This window comes from Mytilus edulis, chromosome 6 (genome assembly GCF_963676685.1).
Source record: "Mytilus edulis chromosome 6, xbMytEdul2.2, whole genome shotgun sequence".
Lineage (NCBI taxonomy): Eukaryota > Metazoa > Mollusca > Bivalvia > Mytilida > Mytilidae > Mytilus > Mytilus edulis.
The window spans coordinates 84823290-84850345 of NC_092349.1; the positions used below are offsets into that span (position 1 = coordinate 84823290).

Consider the following 27056-nt stretch of genomic DNA (forward strand, 5'->3'; position numbering starts at 1 on the left):
TACCGCAATTTTATGCGAGCGACTAAATCTTTTCTCTGAAGAATTCATGATTTTAAACGAAAACCAATGTGGTTTTAGAAAGGGTTGTTTAACAACCGATAATTTATTTGTGATTCATATGGCGAGATGCACTGTGGTACAAAATGCTTTTAAATAATATGAATGGGTGTATGTATAATGTAATTGTAAATATGTATCAAGGTACAAAGTCATGTATTTCATATAACAATGCCTTATCTGATTTCTTCCCATGTAGTAACGGGGTTAGACAAGGCGAACATTTATCGCCTTTTCTTTTTTCTTTATTTTTAAATGATCTTGATTCTTTTTTGCAAAACTGTAACCTTGAGGGCCTAACATCAGTGTCAAACGAGCTCGAGGAAAAACTTGACATTTTTTTAAAACTTTTTATCATTCTGTACGCTGATGATACTGTTTTGATGGCCGAATCAGAAACTGAACTCCAAAAACTTTTAGATTGTTTCCAAGATTACACAGATATATGGAAGCTTAAAGTTAATGTTGATAAAACAAAGGTCGTGGTTTTTTCAAGGAGACGACCATCATGTAATTTTCAATTTTATTTAATGGCAAAAAACTGGATATTATTGATGAATTTAACTACTTAGGAATAGTTCTAACAAGAACAGGCAATTTTAATAAAACAAAACAGTTTAATGTAGAAAAAGCTACCAAGGGTCTTTACGAAGTGTTAAGACTAGGTCGTCTACACAATCTTTCTATATATAGCCAGCTAGATTTATTTGATAAAATGGTAAAGCCAATACTACTGTACGGTTGTGAAGTATGGGGTATTGGCAATAACGACATGATTGAAAGGGTACATCAAAAATTTTGTAAATTGTTATTAAGTCTGAAAACATCTACACCCTCTTATATGATTTATGGGGAGCTTGGGAGATATCCTATAGACTTGGACATAAAAACTAGATTGACTTCATTTTGGGGGAAATTAAACTCTGGTAAAGAGACAAAACTATCATATATTTTATATAAATTGTGCTATCACATGTCTATTAATGACAATGTGAATTTTTCATGGTTAAACAGAATAAAGACTATTCTGATCGAATGTGGTATCCCGAATGTATGGGAAACGCAATCTTTTATAAATAGCAAGTGGTTAGTTTCATTCATCAAACTTAGACTCAAAGATCAGTATGTACAAGTCTGGCATTCTTTACTTGAAAACTCGCCAAAAGCACTAAATTACAAACTTTTTAAAGATTTTTTTGGAAAGGAAGATTATTTTGAAATTCTTGGGAACAAACTGTCTATTGATTTGTGTAGATTTAGGACCACAAATCACAAGCTCCCTATTGAACAGGGTAGATGGAACAATATAGTTAGAAACAATAGAATTTGTCTTCTATGTAATAAAAATGATATTCAATTTGGTGATGAATTGCATTATATATTTAGAATGTAAATACTTTGAAGAAAACAGGAAACATTGTCTGTCACATTATTATTTAAAAAATGCAAATATTGTCAAATACAAACAGATTATGTCTTCAAAAAACAAATCAGTATTGATTAAATTATGTAAATTCATAAAGATTATTAACACAGGTGTATGTGCTCCTGGCTAAAATGGACTTCATATATTGTCTTAGCAACTATTTTGTTTGTTCTGTCTTGTTGTAAATATTGTACATAATTGCATGTCTTCTCTATACCTATGTATATGGTTTATTGAGAATAAAAAGATATATATATTAAGAAAAATTCACACACCTCATTAAATGGTCATTTAGAAAAAGTCAGAATATTCAAACTCTTTTAGGTCACTTTTTTTTATTAGCAACAAAGGGAGCTTCAGTCAATATATATAAACAATACACCAACGTTTCATGAGAACTGCTCAAAACATTTTTGTGTTAATGTCTGAAATCTGGAAAATCACCCCTTTTTAATTAATAAAACCCGTTTACTCGGAAACGTAAAATCTAAAATTTATAAAAATTTAAAGTTACCTCATGTTAATAGATATAAACAATTCACCAAAATTCCTTGCTTTGTGAAAGCATTTTTGAGATATTGTCAGAAAACTGGAAAAAAACACCAATTTTATTGAATAAAAACCCAATACCCAGAAACTTAAAATCTAAAATTTATAAAAAAAAAAAAAAAAAAAAAAGGGAGCTCACGTCTATAGATATAAACAATTTCCCAAAGTTTAATGCAAATGGTTAAAAAGTTTATGTCCGACATGTTGACAACAGACGGACAACAGTATACCATAATACGTTCCGTAAACGAGCATATAAAAAATATTATAATATATTGAGTAGTAATTTAAACAGATTTTAGATACATAAATTAATATACTAAAAACATAGTCATAAAAAATGGAATGCATTACAAAGGATTATATCCGTAATAAGAAATACTGATTTGTCAAAGACCGGATTATTTTAATATTTCATTTACTGTTTTCTGTTTTTGTCGATTTTAATTCCTTGTTATCTGTTATGAGCCAAATCAATTTGCTGTTTTGCTGTTATTGGGACCCCCTTGCCCCCCCCCCCCCCATAACATCCTTGTGGATAATCAGCATGGCTTCAGATCAAAACGCAGCTGTGAAACACAGCTACTTACTTTAAGTCATGAACTACTTAGTAACCTCCATAATGGTGTACAAATTGATCTTATTATTTTAGACTTTTCCAAGGCATTTGACAAGGTACCTCACAAAAAGTTATTAAGGAAGATGGATAATTATGACATAAGGGGAAATACCTGGAATTGGATAGTAACAGAACGCAACAGGTTGCCCTTGACGGAGAGGTATCTAGTCAAATGCCTGTGGTAAGTGGGGTGCCCCAAGGCTCAGTTTTGGGTCCACTACTTTTTCTTATCTTCATTAATGACCTACCTGCAGCAGTAACATCAAAAACACGCTTGTTTGCAGATGATTGTATCTTATACAGAAACATAACAAATCAACAAGATTGTACCATACTACAAAATGATCTAAACTGCCTAGCCAATTGGGAACAAACTTGGGGTATGCAATTCCATCCAGAAGAATGCAACTCTCTCACTGTGACAAGATCACAGTCACCATTCAAACATGGCTATGTATTAAAAGGCCACATCTTAGAATCCGTCAGCACTGCAAAATATCTCGGTATCACCCTTTCTCACAGCATGTCTTGGGATACACATATAAATAATATTACTGCAAAAGCAAATAAGATCTTAGGCTTTCTAAAAAGAAACTTAAAAATAAACCAGGAAGAAACTAAAAGTTTGGCATACAAATCCATGGTACGTTCAAATTTAGAATACTGCTCTTCAGTTTGGTCACCTCACCCCCCCCCCCCCCCCCCCCCCCAAAAACAACATTGAAAAAGTACAAAGAAGGGCAGCACGCTATGTCACCAACAGATACCACAACACCAGTAGTGTCACTTCCATGATTGACCATCTTCAATGGAAGTCACTTGAAACTCGCAGAAACATCAATCGAGTCACTATGCTTTACAAAATCTCACACCATCTCATTGTAGTAGACCCAAACCTTTACCTTTTACCACAGCCAGTCAAAAACACCAGATTCACTAATTCATTACAATACCAAACATTTAGCACAAGAACAGACTACTTCAAGTACAGCTTTTTTCCATTCACAGTTGTACTGTGGAACTCACTCCCACAAAACGTTATCAGTGTTAACTCCCTGGATCAGTTTAAAATACTGATCCAGAGTCAGTATATTTAGATATCTAACCTGTTTGTAAATAATGTAAATGAGTTAATTTTTGTTTTGTTTTTGCACAAAATGTTTTTGGAATTATTGCACAAAATTAGTTATAATATTTTATTAAGTGTCTGTTTGCGATGCGCCGACGTATAGTCATCAATCTGCTGATGGATCGTCACGTATGATGTAGATGTAGATGTAGATGCAGGTATGCTGATGATGCTCTTTACATTAACAATCCAAACTTTTTCTGATTTTTACCCAATATATCTTCCTGAACTAGACAAATGAAACCACAGAGATACAGCTGACTATTGTCTATACATTTACCTCGAATTTGGTAACAGCGCTCATTTTAGTACCCGCATATTTGACAAACGAGACGATTTCAATTTTGAAATTATAAATTGTCCTCACCGTAGCAGCTATATACCAACTTCACCCGGGTTGTACTTTTTTGGAGGATGGGCACGTTTTGTATGATGACAACTCTAAAGGGGTGGTTATTGATTGTTGATTAATCCTGAATGACAAGTTAATCCCAAGAAGTTCCAGACTATCTCTGGTTATGAAATCACGAACACATGTATTATAAATTGAGATCATACAAAAATATAGAACTTTATTTATTTGTTAATTTAACTTGACTTACGTATTGTGTATATGGTATTTCCAGGGTAATGTATAGGGGTAGAAAACTTACCTCATGTATATGCAAAGTCTGGTACATTTTTATCAAAAATGCGACATAACTTGCACTCAATGGCCAGCAATCTTGTCTTAATTTTCTGTCGATTACCGTGCATATGTTATCCCGTAAAAAATGTTGTGCAAAGGATTTTGCATAAATATAGTTATTACATATTGTCGATATAAAGATAGAGTGCTTGTTTACACTTCAACACAGTCGTCCACGTAAAGAAGCATTCTCGATCATACAAAAATACCCCCCAAAATCGGAACCATTTGCCAAAATTATTAAGCAGTCTGAAACATTTTTGATGCAAAATCCAATTTGTTAATATTAAAATCTTAAAGCATTAGGACTAAATCGACTTATGGTCGAACGTCAAGCTACATGAGGCCTGTGAATACATATATTTTGGAATTATATAAGTCATGAATTTCCGAGATTTTTTATATGTCCTTTCATTAAGTCCATTGGAAGTGTACTGATTGATATTTTAGTCCAGGAACAGGATTTATTTATTAGTTTGAACTAGTAGCTTTCAGTAACTATGAGTACTCTTAGTTTAACCATATTTATGTATAGTGGATTGGGAAACAAGTCATTACAACTTAAATTCATCCCTTTCCATTTTGCGAGTGCGAGTGCTGCCTTGTAGCGGCATTAACCTGCTCTTTTTCGAAATCTACAAGGGTGTCTTTTACGTGCAAGAAATATTGCTCTCTCTTAACACGAGTCCGCCATTTATCGCCCCCCTCTGACGGACTATCATCGCTTCTTAAGACCATACTCGCAAACGGTGTCGAGGGAGAGCAGAAAAATGTAAGTCCCTTTGCAGTCCGATGCGATAACCACTACACCACGGCTCTCTTTCGAGTACTCTTAGATCTGTACTGTATGTCCCTATAGTCTTTATTGTTAGTCTTTTTGTGCTTTGTGTCGATCTTACTTATAAGTCCAGACTTTTAAACTAATTTTTACAGTTTCTTCTTATGTTGCATTGTTTCTCTACTGTCCCAGGGAATAAAGTAGTAAAGTTGAGTATGCTTGAAAACATATTTAATGCCGACACATACTGCATGTACCTGTCACAAGGCATGAGCTTGTTATAAGTAATACAGTGCTTCTTGTTGGTTGCTGTCTATCATATTTATTTTCTCGTTTAATGTGTTTTTATATTTGGTCATGGTTGGCCCTTTGTATAGATTTCTATACAATTTGGGTTTTGCTCATTATTGTGTGTCGTACGAAGACCTTCAGTTTCTTATACATCTACGTCATTTGGTCTTTAATGTATGGTTTGTCTTATTGTCAATCATACCACATTCTTGTTTATAAATCAATCTTTCAGAAAAACGAAATTGAGTCTATAAAATTGAGAATGGAAATGGAGAATGTGTCAAAGAGACAACAACCCGACCATAGAGCAGACAACAGCCGAAGGCCATTAGGGGTCTTCAATGCAGCGAGAAACTCCCGCAATTGGAGGAGTCCTTCAGCTGGCCCCTTTAACCATATCTATACCATATTCTAAATGAAAATTCTTTCGTTTTAGTTATGTTGTTGGTTTTACAACTTTTGATTTAAAATTTTGTATACCACACATGATCACACATCATGTAGTTATATCTCCTTTTTGGCAAGTATATGCTTTGCTTATGGTACGTTTCCATGTGGTTATTACATAAGTTAATTGCTCTCCAATAGTATATGGTATAAGAGTGCTATGAATCACATTTTTTTTTAAAAGAAAGTTCGAAAGATCTGTTCGAGTACATACAATTTAAGTCTATTTCCTCTTGCTGATAAAGTTTCTTTTCTAATATCATACTTATGACAGAAAGCAACACATCAAATTGAAACTTTTTATGAAGATGGACTGACATCCACAAGGGTAACGTCATCCTTTGACCCCCTTATCAAAATTTATATAACTTAAATATTTTTTTTATCAAAAAGGGACCACTGTAATATTATGCAGATGGTAAATTTGAGAATGAAATGGTTAATAATAAATACCATTTCCTTCTGTAACCTTATAATACTTTAATTTCAACATTGTAATCTACAAATGTAGTTCACCACAACTGATATATTTTCAGGGTGATTTAGATGCAAACATACTCTGATAAATTTTAAATTGTGGCTGTTGGTAAAACACTGAAAGTAAAAATCCTTGTACTTGTATTCATTTTAAACAATGAAATTTTGTTTGAAATCTGACTTTTTTCGCTTTTTTTTTTTTTTATTGAAAACGGTGTTTAGCCTAGTTTTTGTATAATGATGTTTTTGCATTTATTTTACATATGTGTAAGATAGACATATTATTCTCTATATTCAACTTACCTTTCTACTTAATTTGTTAACAACCTTTGCAAATGTTTGTTAAAATATATCTTAAATTCAACAACAAGAGAGAACACTCTTTCAGCATGAGGTTAATGTCCTCAGCTGTTTTCCCCATATTCCCTCGTGTCTATGTGCAATGTAGTAAAATCTCAATGACGAATGTAGAGGGACCAACAGAGTCAACATAAATAACATTCATTGGCAATCAAACCACATCCTCTTTTTTATAAGAAAATACAAAATATCAAAATATGCATTTATTACACAATATCGAATACATTTTTAGAAACAACTAATGCACACACAAACATTCTAAGGGCACAACCATCTAACTCCAAGCCGGGGATGGTCTATCATGGCTTTTCACAATCAGAATTTGTTTAGAGAAAAGTGCGAACTTTTTTTTCAACGCTTTCAATCAAATACTTGTTTTCTTCAAAATTTAACACTATTAGGTATTGGGGAAAATCAGGATTGAGAATATTTTTTTGTAATCTGCTTGCCCACAATATTATTTTTCGTCAAAAATAGGATCAGAATATTTTTAAGAACGAAACATAATCCCCTTTTGAAGTTAAATGGTCGTTCCCTAATTCACTGACTCACAATAGGCTTTCAATTGTTCCCTAATTCACTGACTCACAATTGGCTTTCAATTTGCTTACAATATAAAAATTATATATACTGTTAATAAACATACTAAAGAGTTGCTTTAGTTTTGACAAGAAATTGACTTCAAATTTTGATTGTCACAGTTATGGTAATTACCTGAATGAACTAAATGCCATGATAAAAACTTAATATGCTATTTAATAAGGCCATCCATAACTCATTCATAGTTCTTCGGATTTAAAAAGTTTGCTCGCTTCAAAATTTTAGAAATTTCAGAAATCAATTTACCGTGTCATTAACAGATAATTCGGGATTATCGGCCCCTTTTATAGAGATCAACAATTTCATATATCGTATTCCTCAATATCAAGGAATACAAACAAAGGATGGTCGACTCAGAGTAAGACAAGTGTGTACGGGTAGTGTGACATATCGTTCTGTGTAAAAAGACCACCCTCCATCAATTAAATATCGCAATGACTGACTCATGACTTGTTACTTGCGTATTCTAAATATGAACGTACTGTAGCCATTTTAGAACCTATTATAGTCTATTCTTCATAGATCTTCATAAACACGCCTGTTCGCGATCGGTTGTGTGGAATGTAAAAATAAGCTGCCACACCCAAATGAAATGAGCTGGGAAGAACATCGACTTTTTAGAATAAAACTATGGATTGAATGAAAATGATTGAATAAAATGAGTATATTTAATACAAAAATTCTTAGTATACTATTAATATTTACTGAAAACGTTTCCCGTACAAAGAATAAAAACTGACATGCATTATTAAATCTACATTTTTGTTCATTTTATAAATCACATAGGACGGAACAAATTCATAAAATATTATTTTCTTATAAAAACCCGTATTTTATTGTAATCCAAAAGAAAATTACATAAAGTTTTTATAAACATTATGTTGGATCCTGTTAGGCCTACATGATTTTGATTAGATCATTTAGATGTGAAAAATATATATGGTACTATAATGAAAACAATGATGCTATATTATCTTAATACTATACTACATGTCAACATTATCCTTTGTTTTTTAGCCATTTGAGTCGTATATATGATATAATACTTTGGTTAGTTTACTAAGCTAAGCCTCCTATATTCGTTTCTACAAATAGTTGAAAATAACCTTACAGTTTTTGTGTGATAATCTCAAACTATAAGACACTTTGGCATTTGAAGCAACGAGACACCTTGAATCGAGTATTTTGTTCTTTTCTATCACTTTTGCTTTTTACTTTTGGCAATATTGACAATATTTACAATCTTATAATATCTTTGATAACAGCAGTATAAAATGACAGCATTGACTATATAAGTAGAAACACACACCACACACACATCATCTAGTATATATACTAGTATATACGCCAGGTAGGCGGAGCCAAAGTTCGCCACAATACTTGTTCCTAAAGCAAAGCTTGCTAGACTGCCGGATACCGTCATTGCTGGAATAAACAAAATACAAGTATTTTATGGGCAACCTATCCTGTAGTCAAAACAGGTTCTTAAATCGTACATTTTAATTAGTATTGTGTTCAACTAATTCGTATCGTACGGTATGTACTAGTTTTGCACATGGTAAGTAATACATCTATTGTGAATTATACCATTTGTATGCAACAGATGCGATATTCGATGGCCTGTGTTTCCTATCATGATTTCCTTGATAGAGGGTTGCTGCTCACAAGGAAGCTATATAATCAAAAGTTCCAAATGATGAAGACGAAATCATCACTTCGTAAATTTTACGGACGCCATCACGAGTAATCCCTTTTCACGAATGCGACTATCCGAATTAATCTATTTACCGGGTTTGTAATAATTAACATGAGCAATACGACGGGTGTCACATGTGGAGAAGGATCTGCTTAGGCAGCAACCATTTGATTTTCGGGGGGGGGGGGGGGGGGGGGGGGGGCTGCTGAGGGTGAAACAAACAAATTTTTTTTCTCAGAATCAAAAACAAATTATTTTTTTCTCCAAAAACTGGAAACAAACTTTTTTTTCCAAAAAAAACCATAGCACCCTCCCCCCCCAGAAAATCAAATGGTTGCTGCCTTACCCTTCCGGAGCACAAGAGATCACCCCAAGTTTTTGGTGGTGTTCGTGTTGCTTAGTCCTTTTTCTATGTTGTGTCTTGTGTACTTTTATGTGTCTGTTTGTCCTTTATCGTTTTCAGTCATGGCAATGTCGGTTTATTTTCGATCTATGAGTTTGACTGTCCCTCTGGTATCTTTCGCGCCTCTTTTATCAAAAAGAGCGTTAAAGCAAAATAAACAATAAAGTAGAGCAAAATCAGGGCAAGGAATCAGAGCATCTACATGAGGGAAACATATTCCTTAATTAAAAATAATTTCCAAAATTGTGTAACAGCAAACTTTAACAACATAAAATCCGTATTTTTATGCCAGTACCGAAGTACTGGTTACTGGGCTTGCGATACCCTCGAGAACTATCTGTCCATCAAGTATGGTAAACAAAATATCATTGAAAACAAAATATCATTGCGCAAATCGAAAATATTATCAATTAAAGACATACCACATATAATTTGAAGGATGTAGAACATCATACCAAAAATACTATTTGGCTGATTTAATACACTTGTTTTTCCGACGATGTACTCCAATAATCCAAAACCTTTTCCGTACCTGAAGATAATAAACAAACATTCAATTCTCAACATTTTACCGCACATCTTGATAATTAAAATAATGGTGTAAACACTATTTTTAATTCATTCATATCTTTATATTTTATAGTTGAATAAAATCAACTGACCATGTTCTCGTACTGCATGGATGTACATTTAAAATGCGTTCGAAGTTTATATACAGTCGTCCATCGTCATCATCATTTTAAAACAACCAAGATACATAACATTTCGTGAATGTGTGACAAAGTTTCATCTGTAAATAAACTTAAACCACAGACTTAGCCTAAATTTGACGAAACGGTGACATCAACTAAGTCGACAGGGTGTTGGATGTCTCGACTTCGTGGCTTGTCGCAAGAGACAGAAAAAGGAGAAAGTCGGATATGTCTTTCACATGCATCCATACAACACTCCTGGCACGTGTACTGATTTCAAGTCATTGGCTAACGTGTCATCTTTACATTGGCTGCCTCTGTTCATTATATGAATAATTGTATCTACTCTAGCCAAGTAGAATATTTTAATTTATCCGTATAGATATGCATTTACTTGTCATTTCCAGCTGTATATTCAGCATTAATGTACAGGGACGGGAATAAACCAGGGGCGGATCCAGCCATTTTAAAAAGGGGGGGGGGGGTCCTAACCCAGGACAAAAATGGGGGGGGGGGGGTCCAATTACATGTCCCACTTCAAATGCATTGATCGTCCAAAAAAAGGGGGGATTCCAACCCCCGGAACCCCCCCCCCCCCTCCTCTGGATCCGCGCCTGTAAACGCAAGGCGAATTCAAAATACCGGTAAAGTTTTATCTAATTTCAAATTTATTTCTGGATATTTTTAAGAAATAAAACTATGAGACATGAACTCAGAAACAAAATATCGAATGTAGTAGTCATATCAAACAAGTATCATGATTGCATCACAAATCAGTTTTTAAATGACTCCTGATTAAACGAAAAGTCAAAGCAGTGTCTGCATAAAGTTTTGTGCCAATGATTTCGGAAATTATAATATAAACCTAGGTAATTGACACTTAGTTCTAGATCAGCAGACAAAAGGAAATCGGTGGTCTCGTAGTTGTCAGTTCGAACACTGGCCGAGTCAAACCAAATACTGTACAGTTTGTTTTGCTGGTACTCCAAAATTAAGGATTAAGAGCAAAGACTGGTCGTCTCTGAGTCAGAATAATGTGTCCGGGTAGGGTGACGTGTCTTCTTGTGGACTGTTAACTAGCACGTTAAAAATCCAACACAGAATGTCAGTCTAATACTAAGCAGTGTATATATTCATATCGCACTAGCATAGTATCATCCTCAATCTGAATTCAGTTTGCCAAGTAGACGTTAAATAGCCAACCACCCATCTATCCACCCACAGAAGAATCCTTCTTAGAGAACAACTGTCTGTTTACAGAAATATAACAGACACATCTGATTAGGCCAAACAAAATAATACGTGTTTCTGCTAAACCTACCCTAGTTTTTAGTGCCTAACCTAACACTTTTTATTCCATTTTGGAACAAGCGCTGATAAAGACAGTCTGATTCCCTTGTAGTAACCAGCTAAAAAATGTTTGTTAAATAAAATGACATTGCCTACCTACCTACCCTATATATTTTTTCTGCACATTAGCGGAAACAGATATTTAAGTGACATTCATAATCAAAAATATTTATTTTTTTATAGTAACAAAATCCATAAAAATATGATGTTCAAGCTAGTGAACATGTGGATACTTCCTTTTTAAACACCTAACTTCGTCCTCAAGCTTTTCCTGATGTTCAATTTAATGCTTCCTATCGTAAAATCAATCCTGTACATATTTGAATTTTGTGAAAAAAATAATTACCAGGTATATTTCCATACACTATACAGTTGTATAGATACTTATTATTATTGTAAGACATTTTTTTCAAAATTATTTTAATAAAGTTACTAATTGTCAGAGAAGACAAACAATAAAGTCTAAAGAAATATAAAATGTTTGTTACTAGAAAAAAAATGATAATGATAATTGTAAATATTTGAAAAATAAACTAAAAGGTGATTTTTGCCATTGTGTCACGATATTTACCATAACAATGGAACTTTAAAAGTAATGAACCGGCTCTTATTTGTACATTTCAATAGTACACGTATGAAACCCTCACAACTTTGTGAAAGGAAACGACAAATGATCATATAACAAATTCGATAATTCTTTTATCATTTCACTGAAGTGTATTTGACCATTGTTTCCCTGCAATAAATAACCTTTGAAAATGATATACTCGTGTTAACCGTTCATTGGTGAATTTATGGTATTCTGAATTTATAGTTATTCCCCTTCATTATAGCCAAGAATTTAAAAAGACGTTCTTTTACCGGGAAACGACTTTAAAATTATGCCAAACAAGGAAATACATAGTTTGAAACTAGTATTGAAAAATAGAAAGAAAAATATATTATATACTTTGTAATCTATTCAATATTTGTAAAACTTATAAACGCTGACGTGTACTTACTTTGATGTGAACACTTTAGAACAGCTCATTTTAGGATTTATGTCACACCATGCTTTAAAACTGGAGTCTCCCTCTGCGTGGATTTCAACATAAAGTGCGTACACGGACAATAGCATTCCAACTGTGCAGAATATAAGCAAGACATTGCCAAATAAACGTGCAGATTTACGCAGCTGAATTGCTTCGTTTGCCATTGTTTATATTGACGCTTATGTCAATAAAAACATTATTTTTATATTCAAACAAAATTTACATATTATAGCTATATTTATAAATATGAATTAAATTATTTTAATCTGAACTTTAAAAAAACCTAAAGATAGCTTTTTAGGTTGAATAATGCTTTTTATCTGGCTTATTTGCAATGATTAAAATCGATCTACACAAAGGTCATTAAATATCACGTGTAACGTCCTACATTTTGACTTTTTTGTCGACCACACAAATAGTCTAAACATTTCCTTCGTTGTCAGAGGCTGTGTTAAGCATGGTTTTAAGATATTTCTACGATTTGATGTCTCAGCCATCGAGAGCAGTGTACATTTTTCTGAAAATTAACAAAATTCCATTCGAACCTAAAGCAGTTGCTCTAAGAAAAGGTATGTATGGCATATTTGATCATATTTGTGTTAAGTTTTATGTTGGTACCGTATTTATTCCATGATTTATGTCGAACGGGTAACTTTATCAAGGACTCCCACGTCTTTTGCTGGACGGCTCAGTCACGCAAGATCAGTTGGTACCGCCATGGGTATTACATCTATGGTACCGTATACATATATTCAATAATTTATGTCGAACGGGTAACTTATGATCAAGGACTCCTCATTTCATTTGCTTTGAATTATCACACGTCTTTTGCTGGACGTCTCAGTCACGCGAGATCAGTTGAAAGGCATGGAAAAATCATATTATTTTAAAAAAAGAAATATGATAGTGCAGGGATAACTATGATGAACTTTGACGTGGTTGTCATTATATAGATGTGTGTCTTTTTTAAACTGATGCATGCATTTTACTAAATTTTAAATAAATTTTTGCATTTTTCTATGATCTTGCCAACAGAGACGTGTTGTTTTAAATGTCTTGAGGTATAGAGCTGTTGCCAGTTGTACTTCATGGCTTGTTAGTAGTATAATAATAGTCACAAATTGTATACCAGCGTTTTAAATGAAAGACTGAAATATGTGTGAATATTGATAAAACTTGAAATTAGGTAAACATTTGTAAGTGGTCTAGATGATGAAATAGACAGATTTTTTCTTATAAATAGTTTTTGGATTCATGCAATGCGCCCTTTTACTGGGTAGCAACATAGAAAAAGTATCAGCGATTCATGATCATACCAAAGTCAAACATGTCACATGATAACGTAATTTTATATTGATGTTTCTTTTTGTACAAACTGATAAAAGATTTTCAATGTATAGGTTTTAACAGGAAAGTTCATAATGTACATTTTAATTTACTCGGGATTTTAACGCCAACATATTAAATCCGCCATATTTTTTTTTATAGGAGAGCATTATTCGGACGAATACAAGAAAGTTAATCCTTTCAGCTTAGTGCCTGTTCTCGATGATAATGGATTTATTTTAACAGAAAGGTAAACATTGTGATCAATAGACCAAATCAAGGGTCAAATGTTATCTAGAGGTTCTCATACGGTTTTCAAAAATCTTTTTTTTTTGTGTGTTTTTTATTTTATGCCCCACCTACGATAGTAGAGTGGCATTATATTTTCTGGTCTGTGGGTCTGTTCGCTCGTTCGTTCGTTCGTTCGTCTGTTTGTTCGTTCGTCCGTCCGTTCGTTTGTCTGTTCGTCCGTCCGTTTGTCCCGCTTCAGGTTAAAGTTTTTGTCAAGGAAGGTTTTGATGAAGTTGAAGTCCAATCAACTTGAAATTTAGCACACATGTTCCTTATGCTGTGATCTTTCGATATTTTAATGCCAAATCAGTGATTTCTGCCATTTTCACGGTCCATTGAACATAGAAAATGATAGTGCGTATGGGGCATCCGTGTACTATGAACACATTCTTTCGGTCTCTATATATATTTTCACGATATTTAGTAGATTTTTTCCTTATGGAAATGGTTGACATACACTGATACGAACCACACAAAGTAAATTTTTTACTAATTATAGTTTTATTTTACAGTATTTGTTACACTATAAATATCTATTTCAATGATGAACCACTAACATCAGAAGCTATCAAGAAAACAAGAAAGTATATAAGGTTAAGATTCTTGAAACTTTTTAATAATTTGATATAGGGTTACGGAGAAGTTGCCGATACAAAAATGAAACTGACAGTTATTCTACTTTTTCATACTGTTGAATAATGAATTTTTCAGTGTTGCCATTTTGAAATATTTGGTTGCAAAGTATAACTTACCAGAGCACTGGTATCCTAGAACGAACTTACAAGCCCAAGCAAGAGTAGACGAATATATGAACTGGCAACATTGGAATACCAGGCTGAAGTCAGCATATCTCTTCAGGAATCTGGTAATTTTCCTAATTGTTGGATACATATTTATCTAATTTGATGAATAGTAGTACTTTTTAATTGAGGTCACTATAAGGTTTTCAAGCAACAATCCACCTGTGTGTATACCATACGTCAACCCCCGAGTAATTACATGTTTTATTAAAGGCACTGCTTATATTGCAGTCGTCATATTTATCTGCCCAAAGATAATGTATGAATTCTAACATCGTTAGTAGTGGTCGATTACGGGAAGAATTCAGTTGAGACACTATGATCATAGAATTTCCACCAATTTCCGTAACAAGACTACCAAGTGTAGCCACTTACGAGGTTTCATACTTGGAGAAAAAGTAGAACAGTAAACTCCAAGGCAAATCAGGAAAAAATATTTCATACAACATGCAGTAGTATAATTATCTGTGTTATAGACAAAAAAAACAACGTAAAACATTCCGGAAACACCCAAAAATGCTGACAATTACCTATAGCAAGCGTCAAACACCAAATTGGTTTATACAGAAATTTTGCTCGCCTACACTCCTAATATCGACCTCTGTACTGCCGTGTAGATTTTATACAATCTACAGATATTAAAGGAAAACCTCAAAATTACAAACTGAATGCAATGAGTTCGCAAGAAGAGTTTACCTATAAGTAACCTGTCTCAAGTCAGGAGCCTCTTGCCTTTGTTGGTCTTATATATATTTTTTTTAATTTTAATTCATTTATATGTTTTTGAGTTTGATGTGACGTCCTATTTCATTTAACTAGTACACATTTTGTTACGGGACTAGCTGAAGGCCTCCAATGTGAGATTTCTCGCTGAGTTGCTGACCCATTGGTGGTCTGCTCGTTGGTCGGGTTGTTGTCTATTTGACACATTCCCTATTTCCCCTCTCAATATGATATAAGTGTCACTTCCAGTGGTGCTGATATGATCAAATCGCCGTTTCAGAATATTAGTAAACAATAAAACATATAAATGATGACTGGAACTTTATCTTTCCAGTTGATTGAACCAAAAGCTTTGAGCAGACCAGTTGATTGGGATAAAGTAGAACAGTTTAGAACAGAAGTAAAGAAAACTGTAAAATTCTTAGAAAATGTTTGGCTGAAAGATCAACCTTTCCTTTGCGGACAAGAAATTTCTGTAGCTGATATCCTGGGAATCTGTGAATTAATACAGCTGTACGCTGTCAATGAAGAATATTTGTATGAAGAGAATTCTGTGGTCAAAGCATGGATGGATCGAGTTAAGGAGAGGCTACAGCCTCACTTTGACGAAGCTCACAAACTGACATACAGGACACGTGACATGTACCCAATGATTAAAGAGCAACTAGCTAAACTGTAACTTTTGTACTTAGCATTGTACGGCATGGCCTTTCATTCAGACTTATTGTACGGCATGGCCTTTCATTCAGACTTTTGTATACTAATATATATGGTGCATAAAGATTTTATTTAATAAAAGACTCGTATTATTGAATTGTTCTTTACAGTTTTTATGAGCATGTATTTTGTAAGTAATCGGTTAACAGATATTACTTACATGTAGTATCTAAATATTTTGATAACTCAAGCTGTATTTTATGCAGAGAAATACTATGACAGCCGCCTTCAATGATTACTTGTGAAAAAAGGCGAACAACAAAGTCATGGAAAACTATCATCTTCTGTCTAATTCAATGATATTATAGAACTCAGATGCAATAAAATCTAAGGCAATAATTTGAAAATATATTGTGTTACTCATTTTCCATCGTTTTGTTTTCTGATAATAGACTATGTTTCATGCAGCTATAGTTACAATTATTAATATTGTTTAAACATGAATAACTCAATAACCTTTTCAAACCTTAATTGAATGATATGAAACCTTTTCATGTTTAAGGTGGTACCCAACTCTTTCACTAAAATTAATTTGGCTCGTTTAATTTTCATAAAGTTTGGACAATGTATTTACTTTGACCCTCTAACAAAAATATAAAAATTTCAAATTTTTTTACCAACCGTTTTGTCAGAAAAATTACACTGGTTATATAGCAGTTTGACAAACACCAATTTTGATCATTGAGAAGCTTAACATTCCCTTTACAACACAACGTAATTAAAACGTTTAGCTGACTTTACAGAGTTATATCCCTGTGTGTTAGGTACCACCTTAAGAAAGATGTAAAAAAAAACAGAAGATTAAACAGGTTAGAGGTTCCTGACTTGAGACATGCGCAAACATGCGGCTAGGTTCAACATATTTTGTGTGGTCCCAATCGTTGTTCCCATATGAATCTAACCAATGTTGAATAAACAAACATACAACAATGCGCACAGTAAACCTCAGTTTGAAAGTAAGAAAAGGTAATAATAAAAACTAATACAAACGACAATGATCAACATAGATTAAAAAACAACTACTAACAGTTATTGTGCTATATGGTAAATTTTTATATTTTTGTCTTTCATGTTTGCTTATGAACTTTGTCTATAAGCATTTTGGATTATCACTATTTTTAACATTTGTACCTATTTTGTTTGTTTTGTTCACACATCAGTGTCAATATGATGGAATTTCATTCGACTGTCATAAAAATGAGAGGTTATTAATAAGCTAAATATAAAGCCAGGTTTAATCCACCATTTTCTACCTAAGTCAAGAATATGACAGTTAGTATCTATTCTTTTAATGTGTTTGAGCTTTTGATTTTACCATTTAATGTAGGACTTTTCGTGTTGGATTTTCCACGGAGTTCGGTATTTTTGTTATTTTACTTTTTCAATCATTGAACATCTACACCGTTTACATTATGTTTTTTTCAATGACGACAGAAGATATGGTTATTCTGTTGTTGTCCCTTTGGTCATATCTCAATGACGACAGAAGATATGGTTATTCTGTTGTTGTCCCTTTGGTCATATATCTCCTAATTTTATTTACTTGTTTTTGCATCTTTGGCTTTCAGACTTTAGGTTTAAGTGTTCATGTGAAGGTATATTTCGAGTAGCGCTTCGGACGCACTCAACGTATTAAGGGTGACGAAAGCATTTCTTTTATTCATTAAGTAACACATTTTATCGTTCCTACCTTATATATTGAAAGCTATGACAAACTCTAAACTACCAAAGGGTCCAGGAAGAAAGTTTACTCTCGACATTAATATTATTAATGCCTTGTATCAATTTTATTTTGAAATATTCAGGTGGACGATTTTTGTGTATTTTTTATGTGTTTTTTAAATAGACTTTGATAAATAATATCATGAATAAGGGTGCATCTATTTTCCATTTAGTCGGCAATATTCCTCATGCTCTTATGATGTTTTTTTTTTTTTGTCGTTTCATTTTTGACGTAAATTAGTATTTATGCATCCCACTATCGGGTTTTGATATTGGACCTTCCTGGTGCAGGTGGTTTCATGAGTGCAAATTCGAAGGAAAAAAGTGTCTATAGCATTGTTGTCATGGTGTTTACTATTGTTTTTATATCTCACTTAATTTGTACTTTAACGTTAAAGTATATACTATATACGCTATTTACCATCAACTACAAAAACTTTTTTATCAGCGTTTTTGTCCATAAACTATTAACTACAAACACCTTTTATTGGCGTCTTTGTCAAAGTATTATCAACTTCAACACCGTTTTCTCTGACAGCTTTGATAGATTTATTTGTATTTGTGAAAGAATCGTTTAGTCAGTCGTCATATATCTTCACACAGTTTTAGCTGCTGTCTCGAATGCCTGTTTGTGCTCTACTTCAATTCTGTCAATATGACGAAATTATATTAAAAAAAACTTGATAAAGTGGGAGGTTAAGCTAACTATCAAACCAGGTTCATTCCACTATTTCTTCGGGAAATGCTTGTACTAAGTCGGGAATACGATAGTAGTTTTTCGTTCGACACTCATGTACCTTGAAAATCGTTTATTTTTCGTATTTTTTTTTAATAAAAGCACAATTTAAATATGAATATAGATCCTATGTATATATACCAGGTCATAGCCAGTAGCTAGGCTTCTCTTCATAACAATTCTGCCGCTAACATTATTAACACCTGTTATTCATTACTGCTTTGTTAATAGAATAGTTTATATACAAATTCAAAGTTCATTGACAGAATAAAATATATCTGTTTCATCATGCTAATAGAAAAGGAACGATACTTCCAAAAATACTTATTAAAAATATTGCAGTCAGAATCAAACTTACTATATTCTAAACAGATAAAGATTGATTAAATGGTATTTCACGCCATTGTTTACACCATTCGTTGTGATCAGTTTTTGATTGTTGGAGGAAGCAAGCGTGCACAAAGAAAACCACAGACCTTTCGTAGGGAAACTTACAAGCCTTGTCAATTAAGATTGGAGTCGTGTGCAGAGTTCAAACTCACATCCTCAGTGTTTACTGGCTTAAAATACAGAAATTAGACTACTTTGACCACTCGACCACCGCGGCCCCAATATATATAGACCTCATGTACTGACATCACAATTATATTTATCAGCACTGTAATAAAAATGAACCTGCAGGCAGGTAATATATGGTACTTAAAGCCATATCAATATCATAAACACACAAACATACCTGAACTATTTCTTAATACTATGTTGACCCAATGAATGCATACCATTATGTTGTCCCGATTACAATAATACTGAGATATTTGAAAATCTCATTTTCTGTATCCCATACCGAGAAAGCTTACGTTATTAAAATATGTAGTAATAGCTTGGTGCTTTACTTTATAAATCTAAATAAAGAAGTTTCTTAAAACAGAAATCGACAAAAACTTAAGCCAAGGACACTACAAACTTGCATAAAACAAAAGTTATATGAGATGGTTTGGAAGGGTTAAATATCATAATTTGCATGCAAAATACGCTTGCAAACACATATTATATTTATCAAAGCCAAAATATAAAATACTTGGTTAGGCATAGATCTTCGTCGTACGGCCTTCAACAAAGATGAAAACCTAAACAATTCGCTATAAAAAGCATCTATATAGACTCTTATATGAGTTTCAATTGAATTACCCTCTAGCTGGTATCATTCGCTTCTCTTTTGTGTTATTGTAGCAAATTGACCTGACGATATCGGGATATGGGTATTTAGTCGGATCTTAACACGTACTTGTGATTTGTTTAAAACCGGTTTTAACGAAGAAATGTCGAAATGTTCAGAAATTAATTAAATCTGTTTTTGGGTAAGATGGTGCAAGCATACGATTTTTATTGCGTCTTACACTTTGAGAAGCGAATAATCTTTAGCTACTTTATTTAAATATTGTGTAAAAACGTTAATTATGAGCTATGAAAGTCAAGTGGCTCAAGCATTTTACTGAGGAAGTTTTAAAAAAATGCAAAGAAATATTTTAACAGTGGGTTAGATTTCATTAGTCTTTACTATCTATAGATTAATAACTTTTGGTTATATTTATAATTTAGAATCATCATTGAAGGTGGAGCGCGATTGCACAGTTAATTAATATATTGATGTGCCATTTGTATGCAAGAGTGACATTCCGTTGTATTATGTGCCAATTCGAAAAAGTTATGCGAGTATTGTCTCCCTTTAACAGGTTCATTATTTTATAATTAAGGTGGTACCTAACACTACAGGGAGATAACTCTGTAAAATCAGCTAAACGTTTTAATTACGTTGTGTTGTTAAGGGAATATTAAGCTTTTCAACGATCAAAATAAGTGTTTGTCAAACTGCTATATAACCAGTGTAATTTTTCTGATAAAACGGTTGGTTCAAATTTTTTGAAATTTTTACATTGTTGTCAAAGGGTCAAAGTAAATACCTTGTCAAAATTTTATGAAAATTAAACGAGCCAAATTAATTTTAGTTAAAGTGTTGGGTACCACATTAAGTTTAAGTTTCTGATATTAATTTGAATAGTTACAAAATGTATCAATTCAATATATTTCAGTTTTTGTTATTGGTGTATCAAAAACATTGATGTACGAATATAATTTCATAAATTTGAAACGTTTAAAATGATTACATACCAATATAAAGAACCGTTCATCATTTTTGAAAAAGACTATGATTGCATGACATTCGTATTATTTATCTTCCCTTCATGATAGATTGAGTGGGAAACGAACCAGAGTTATCTAAAGGTAATCACAGAGAGGGACTAGCAAGCAATTTTTAATTGTAACTTATTTAACGTTAAAACAACTTTCCACTATAAACAAATGTTACTTTATACAAATATAAGGACCTTGTTAGCTAAATCTACAAATTTTATTAGATATTATAAATTTTTATTACAATAGATTAATATGCTAGTTATTGGCATTAGTGCTTGAAAGCGGAAAATGTATACGTTGTAAAATGTGTCAACATATAATTATGCATCATTTCAAAGTATTTTTTATGATAAAATCAAATTTATTCAACGTTTATTACAGTAATTTCAAAAAAATCTCCCTATAGGAAATTAAATAGCGGATATTAAAAAAGACAATTAATATTCTTTAGCAGCTGCCATAACTGGAAAGATATATAAGGGTGCTCAAATACGATGAAGTTCATCCATTGCATTTAGAAGAACACATTTGTAGTAAACAAGTAAGTAGAGTATTATTGTTATAGAGGGAGGGATCTTTGCCGAAAAATATGTTATTTTCCATTCCATTTAACGATAAACATCTCTCATTCAGAGCAACATGGTGGTTTTTTTTTTTAAATGATCAAACATGTTATTTTGGGGCTGTGGACATTTTGTTACAATAACTTTCTCCTCTTCCGTAAAAACTCACCAAAACATCATATAAAAGAGTCGCAGAGTTGTTTGTGTCTGTCGTTGGTGAAATGTGTTGGTTGTTGTTCTGCGGTTTGCATGTTGTGTCGACTATTATATCATCTCTGTGATGAATGTTCTTATGTGTGTTTATTCTGTATTTCTGTCGCGTAGTGTTTTCATTTTAGCAATTATTTTTAACATTATCAGCAACCGTTAGGTTTGGCTAACCATTTTACCAGGTACAAACCGACCATTTTTTTTTCTGAAAATGTCCTGTACCAAGTCAGGAATATAGCCGTTATCAAATGGTTCGTTTCTATGTATTTTAGCGTTTGTTTTTGTTGTACTACAGTGTTTCTGTTCTTCCTTTGTTTTCGTTTTAGCGTTTGATTTTGTTGTACTACAGTGTTTCTGTTCTTCCTTTGTTTTCGTTTTAGCGTTTGATTTTGTTGTACTACAGTGTTTCTGTTCTTCCTTTGTTTTCGTTTTAGCGTTTGATTTTGTTGTACTACAGTGTTTCTGTTCTTCCTTTGTTTTCGTTTGATTTGATGTGTTTCCCTCGATTGTAGTTTGTAACACAACTTTTTTTCTCTAGGTCGATTTGAGACTTTTGAACACAGTATGCTACTGTTGCCTTTATTCATGTTAATGACAGAACAGCACTAGAAGTTTTATTAAAATACGTAATTTGACGGTCGTCCTCATGAGACGAGAATCTATTTGTCCAGCTCTAATTCGCTTCGATATTAGGAAGTTAGGAATACAGAGAAAATCAAATGTCGTTCAACAAAATTTGAAACCCTAATTGACGATAATATTTATAGACAAACACTGAACCCGCACCATATTTTATTCGTCATGAGGTGGGGTTGAAATATTGTTCCGGCACCAACTTTTTATATTTCTAAAAATTGAAAACCCAAAACCCTAAAACAACTTAGACAGCAAATTGAAAACTTATGTTTTTATTTTACTGTTTACTCAGCAGTTTCTTTTGTTTTTTCAGACTTTTAAGAATCAAAATGAAGTACGCAGTGATTGCATTAATCGTAGTTCTTGGTGTTTTGAGTAAGTATGATTATTTACTGAAGCTACCACAAAATATTAACACATTTATATCCCACTCCGCCTTCGTAAATATATAAAGACAAAACACATCTTTGTTCCTCGATCAAATTGTTACGTAGATTTTAACTTCTTGTAAATTGTATTCGATTCATTTATGCGTACTACCACCATTGAAAAACAATGTGCAGAATTTATTTTTGTTTCAAATAAAGAAATACTTGGCATGACTAAAGTTTTATCCTGTCCAGTACTATAGTACATATTGCACATGTTTCATTGCATTTAAGAAGTTAACAAATCAAATATTCAACCATTTTTTCCTATGTGCAAGCTTTAGTAACCATGCATGTAACCTGAAGTTTCCAAAATATTCTATTTAAACACCAAATCAAAAAATAATGGTGCCAAGATATATGAAAAATATTTTTATTGCAATGAAATGCAGGATAAATTTCCAACAACTGTTAAATTCAAGGGCAAAATTTTTTCGACGCCTTTTATGTTACACCTTTATATGTTGAAAAACTTTATGACAAAAGAGATGATTTCAGCTTACCAATTGTGAACTTTTCATTTCTAAGTAGCAACATTCCGACAGAATATGCATACGGGATAAATATCTCCCAATTGATACGATATTCCCGTGCTTGCATTTCCTATCTTGATTTTCTTGATAGAGGGTTGCTGCCCACAAGGAAGCTATTAAACCAAGAGTTCCAAATGGTGAAGTTGAAATCACCCTTTCGTAAATGTTACGGAAGCCATCACGAGTTGGTTGACCGTTATGGAATAATCGTTTCACAAATGATATCGGATATGTTCCTTACGTCGTAACTACATTCCCCTTCCCTTTCATGAATGTGACCTACCGAATTAGACTACTAGTATTTACCGGATTTGTTCAAATATAAGCAATACGACAGATGCAACATGTGGAGCAGGATCTGCTTACCGTTCCGGAGCACCTGATATCACTCCAAGTTTTTGGTAGGGTTCGTGTTGCTTATTCTTTAGTTTTCTATGTTGTGCCATGTATTCTATTGTGTGTATGTTTCATTTTTGGCCATGGCGTTGTCAGTTTATTTTGAAATCGATTTATGAGTTTGACTGTCCCTCTGGTACCTATCGTCTCTCTTTTATATCAGGAATACTATATGTACAATTTTCCTTGATGTGTTTATTTTCGCGAATTTCGCGACATTCTTTTATTTAAGAAGCAATTAATGTATAGATTTGTTGACCAATTCAACATTACATTCGTAGTAATATTGCCATTTTGTATCGAGAATTATCCGGGAATTAGCTGTAAAAATATGACGGTGCAGTCCATATAGAAGTGATAACAAATCCATGGCTTGCATGAATTTTTCGATTAGATTAAGACGAATAATAAAGTGTAACAACTATTTTATTGTACCCCTCATTACATAAAACCAACCTTTCGTCTTTCAACATTGAGTAAATTCATAACGAAAAGTCAGATTATTGGCCTGGACATGAAAACCTTCGTTTTATATAACGCTATAGTTGCTTTTAAAATAAACTCACCCATAATAGTAGGTGTGCCTTTATAAAAATCTACATGCAAGTAATTAATAACATTAACGGTACCAATTTTTCTGCACCAGATGCGCATTAACATAGTCACATAACATTGTTGGTACTTTAGATTTGTAATGTTTTTAACAGTTATCTCCGAAAGGACTACTGCAGATGATGTGTCGGCGTTTAAAACCGAAAATTATTGCAATAAAAATGTTGCAAACTGTCCAAGTAACAAAGCTGATAAAAACTGCAATAAATGTTGTCGTCAAGCAGGATGTCAACGTGGTGACTGTGGACAGAAAAAGTGCAAATGCACCAAATGTAAGTCTATTTTCAGTATCTATGTAACCATTCTGAAAATACCTCAAAATTATAACCAGGCAAGGTACAACAAATTTGTCTAAGCCCAACTTTTTCATTTTATTATATTTTTGACGTATGTAAAGGGTTAAAAGCTATCCAAAATATTTTATATCTGGATAACAATGTGACTGTTACACCATTTTAACGTCACGTTTAAATCTTTTATTTTGAAAAAGGATAAAAAAAAAACGGATTTTGGTTATTGTGTATAAAGGCGCAAAACTCAAAAAGAAAATATCCCTATATAAAGAAGCATGGTTTTTTTTAAACTTACATAAAAGTTTTGCTTTCGTGTGTAAACTATTTGTAAAAAGAGAGACATCATAAAAAACGGATATTGTTGTGTATAAAATCCATTTTTTTTCTCTAATGAAACAATGTGCACAAAATATATCATCATGGTTACGTTTTTATGTTATATGTTGACCTTGGTATTATGAGTAGCTTATATATATTTAATGAAGCACTTTATCAATCCTGAAATGGTTTTGAAATTAGTCTTAAATAATTTCCAACTTAATTAATCAAAAATCTGAAGAAAAACATGTTTTTGAGAGAAATCTTGCATTGTTATGAGAATGTGATAAAAAAAAAATGTTACTTCTTAAATGATTTTCTCTGTATTCCAGGTTGACCTGTTTGAAGCAGTATCAGCCTGAAACTTTGGATGCAGATTTGATTTCAAATAAAAACATTCATTGTTATCACTGTTTCTTCTTCAAATCTTTGACAAGGTGTTGATATGGTAAAATTGAGATACGGGGTATACGTCAACGTGACAGCAACCTAACGAAATATATTATAAAAAAAAACAGAATGGTATGACAGTTTCATCTGTTAAGGGCAAAAATTATTGAAAGAACCTGACTTACAATTTCAGCACTATTGACACTTTTGTAGATCTGGTCTGAACATTGTTGCTGTGTCTCTTTATCGTTTTTATTTTCTTCCAACACATTAAAAGGGTACGAATAGCCATTTGACGTCACTGATGCAGATAAGGAGTCAATTGACAATTATTTCAATGTTAAATTATGGCTAGCGTTTGTGCTGTAAATTATGATATCGGCTATAGGATTTGCATAATATGACATTACTTGGTAAAATCATTATCAAAGGGTAATAACTCTCATAAGGAGTCGATGGCGATTTTGTCTCAGTTGACACTTTTGAAGATCTCTTCTTGATGATCAGTTTTAGTCTTTAGAGTTTCTCTTTTATCTATTATAAGATGACAAGAAGAAAAACACAAAAGAACGACATTTAAAGGCAATGACTCTTTAACGGTGTCTTCCAATGATTTTGTTTTCGTTGACTTAGATGGTGTCTTGCCATCCCTTTTGGTCTGCTTACATTTGTTCTATATCTATCATGTTTATGGCTAGATTGCTCAAAATGAGTACACATCTTCATCAAATGGTAATATCTGCCATAGGTGTCCATGGACAATTACTGTCATCTAGACAACAACTTAATGCAGTTTACTAAACATGCAAATTGTTAAAAATAGTCAAAGATTGACTATTTTGGCATATATTTTTTTGTTATGTAGAGTTTCTCTTTATCTACAATAGTTGTGAAGCTTTGACGCACAAAAAAAAATGAAAAAAAAATGAAAAGGTAACACTCTTCATTTAATGATTCAACTGGTAATAGAGTCAATAGTGATCGGTTTGTAGATCTGGTCGGGTTGATCAGTTTTGCTTTTTCTATTGCTTTATACCATGTGCCATAATTGAGTAGAAATCATTATTGAAGGGCACTAACGGTTGTTGTCTAGCATTAATAATTTCGGCCATGTTTAACAAATTTTATAACTCAGTCTATCTCGTTCTTTTTGCATTTTAGATTTTCTCTCTATCTCTTATAGTTTTCAAGATAATAGATAAACATTAAAATTATGGGTAAACATTGTCATTTATGGACAATTACTCCTATAAGGATTCTTCGGACAGAAGTTAGATTTCATCAGGCTGACCAATTTTGTTATCACTGACTCAGTACTTTGATGTACGCGTTAACGGACGACTTACGCTCACACTGGTGAAAAAAGAAATCTACATTATAAAAATATGTATTTCTAATGCTAGTTAACATTATAAAGTCTGCTGACTACGTTTTCATGAAGATTGCATTAGACATGTATATAGGTATAATGTTTTCCTTGAGGATAAAGACCAAAAAATGCATGTTCTTCTCCAAAACATACATTATAAATGGTCAGCGGATCGAACCCTTAGTATTCTTGAAAAAAATTCAT

At 32.8% G+C, this 27056-nt stretch overlaps 2 protein-coding genes and 1 long non-coding RNA gene across 4 annotated transcripts; 2 read left to right on the top strand and 1 right to left on the bottom strand.

Annotated features, from left to right (window-relative positions):
- Positions 1-7009: 7009 nt before the first annotated feature.
- Positions 7010-12783, bottom strand: LOC139528719 (vitamin K epoxide reductase complex subunit 1-like protein 1). Its single transcript, XM_071324854.1, has 3 exons — positions 12564-12783; positions 9943-10052; positions 7010-8846 (listed from the first exon to the last, which is right to left on the bottom strand). The coding sequence occupies exons 1-3, from the start codon at positions 12755-12757 to the stop codon at positions 8620-8622; spliced, it is 531 nt and encodes a 176-aa protein (XP_071180955.1). The 5' UTR covers positions 12758-12783; the 3' UTR covers positions 7010-8619.
- A 182-nt stretch (positions 12784-12965) lies between these two features.
- Positions 12966-16547, top strand: LOC139528718 (glutathione S-transferase theta-1-like). 2 transcript variants are annotated; one of them, XM_071324853.1, is made up of 5 exons: positions 12966-13162; positions 14082-14169; positions 14922-15075; positions 16068-16441; positions 16472-16547. In XM_071324853.1, exons 1-4 carry the CDS (start codon positions 13051-13053, stop codon positions 16410-16412), a joined length of 699 nt encoding a protein of 232 aa, XP_071180954.1. In that variant the 5' UTR covers positions 12966-13050; the 3' UTR covers positions 16413-16441; positions 16472-16547. The 2 variants fall into 2 exon arrangements, with proteins under 2 accessions (XP_071180954.1, XP_071180953.1); XM_071324852.1 differs by having other exon boundaries at positions 16068-16547.
- A 3665-nt stretch (positions 16548-20212) lies between these two features.
- On the top strand, positions 20213-25500 carry LOC139528720 (uncharacterized). Its single transcript, XR_011665668.1, has 5 exons — positions 20213-20266; positions 21556-21645; positions 22827-22888; positions 24578-24754; positions 25426-25500. It is a non-coding gene; the product is annotated as an uncharacterized lncRNA (long non-coding RNA).
- The last annotated feature ends 1556 nt before the right edge of the window (positions 25501-27056 follow it).

Bases quoted from the DNA above. Each gene is read 5' to 3' on its own strand.
- LOC139528719 (XM_071324854.1), bottom strand. From the start codon at position 12,757: ATGGCAAACGAAGCAATTCAGCTGCGTAAATCTGCACGTTTATTTGGC. The intron at 10,053-12,563 runs GTAAGTACACGT...TATTATCTTCAG, and splicing joins TCTAAAGTGTTCACATCAAA to GTACGGAAAAGGTTTTGGAT. The intron at 8,847-9,942 runs GTATGTCTTTAA...TGTTTATTCCAG, and splicing joins CATCCTTCAAATTATATGTG to CAATGACGGTATCCGGCAGT.
- LOC139528718 (XM_071324852.1), top strand. From the start codon at position 13,051: ATGGTTTTAAGATATTTCTACGATTTGATGTCTCAGCCATCGAGAGCA. The intron at 13,163-14,081 runs GTATGTATGGCA...TTTTTTTTATAG, and splicing joins AGCAGTTGCTCTAAGAAAAG to GAGAGCATTATTCGGACGAA. The intron at 15,076-16,067 runs GTAATTTTCCTA...TTATCTTTCCAG, and splicing joins CATATCTCTTCAGGAATCTG to TTGATTGAACCAAAAGCTTT.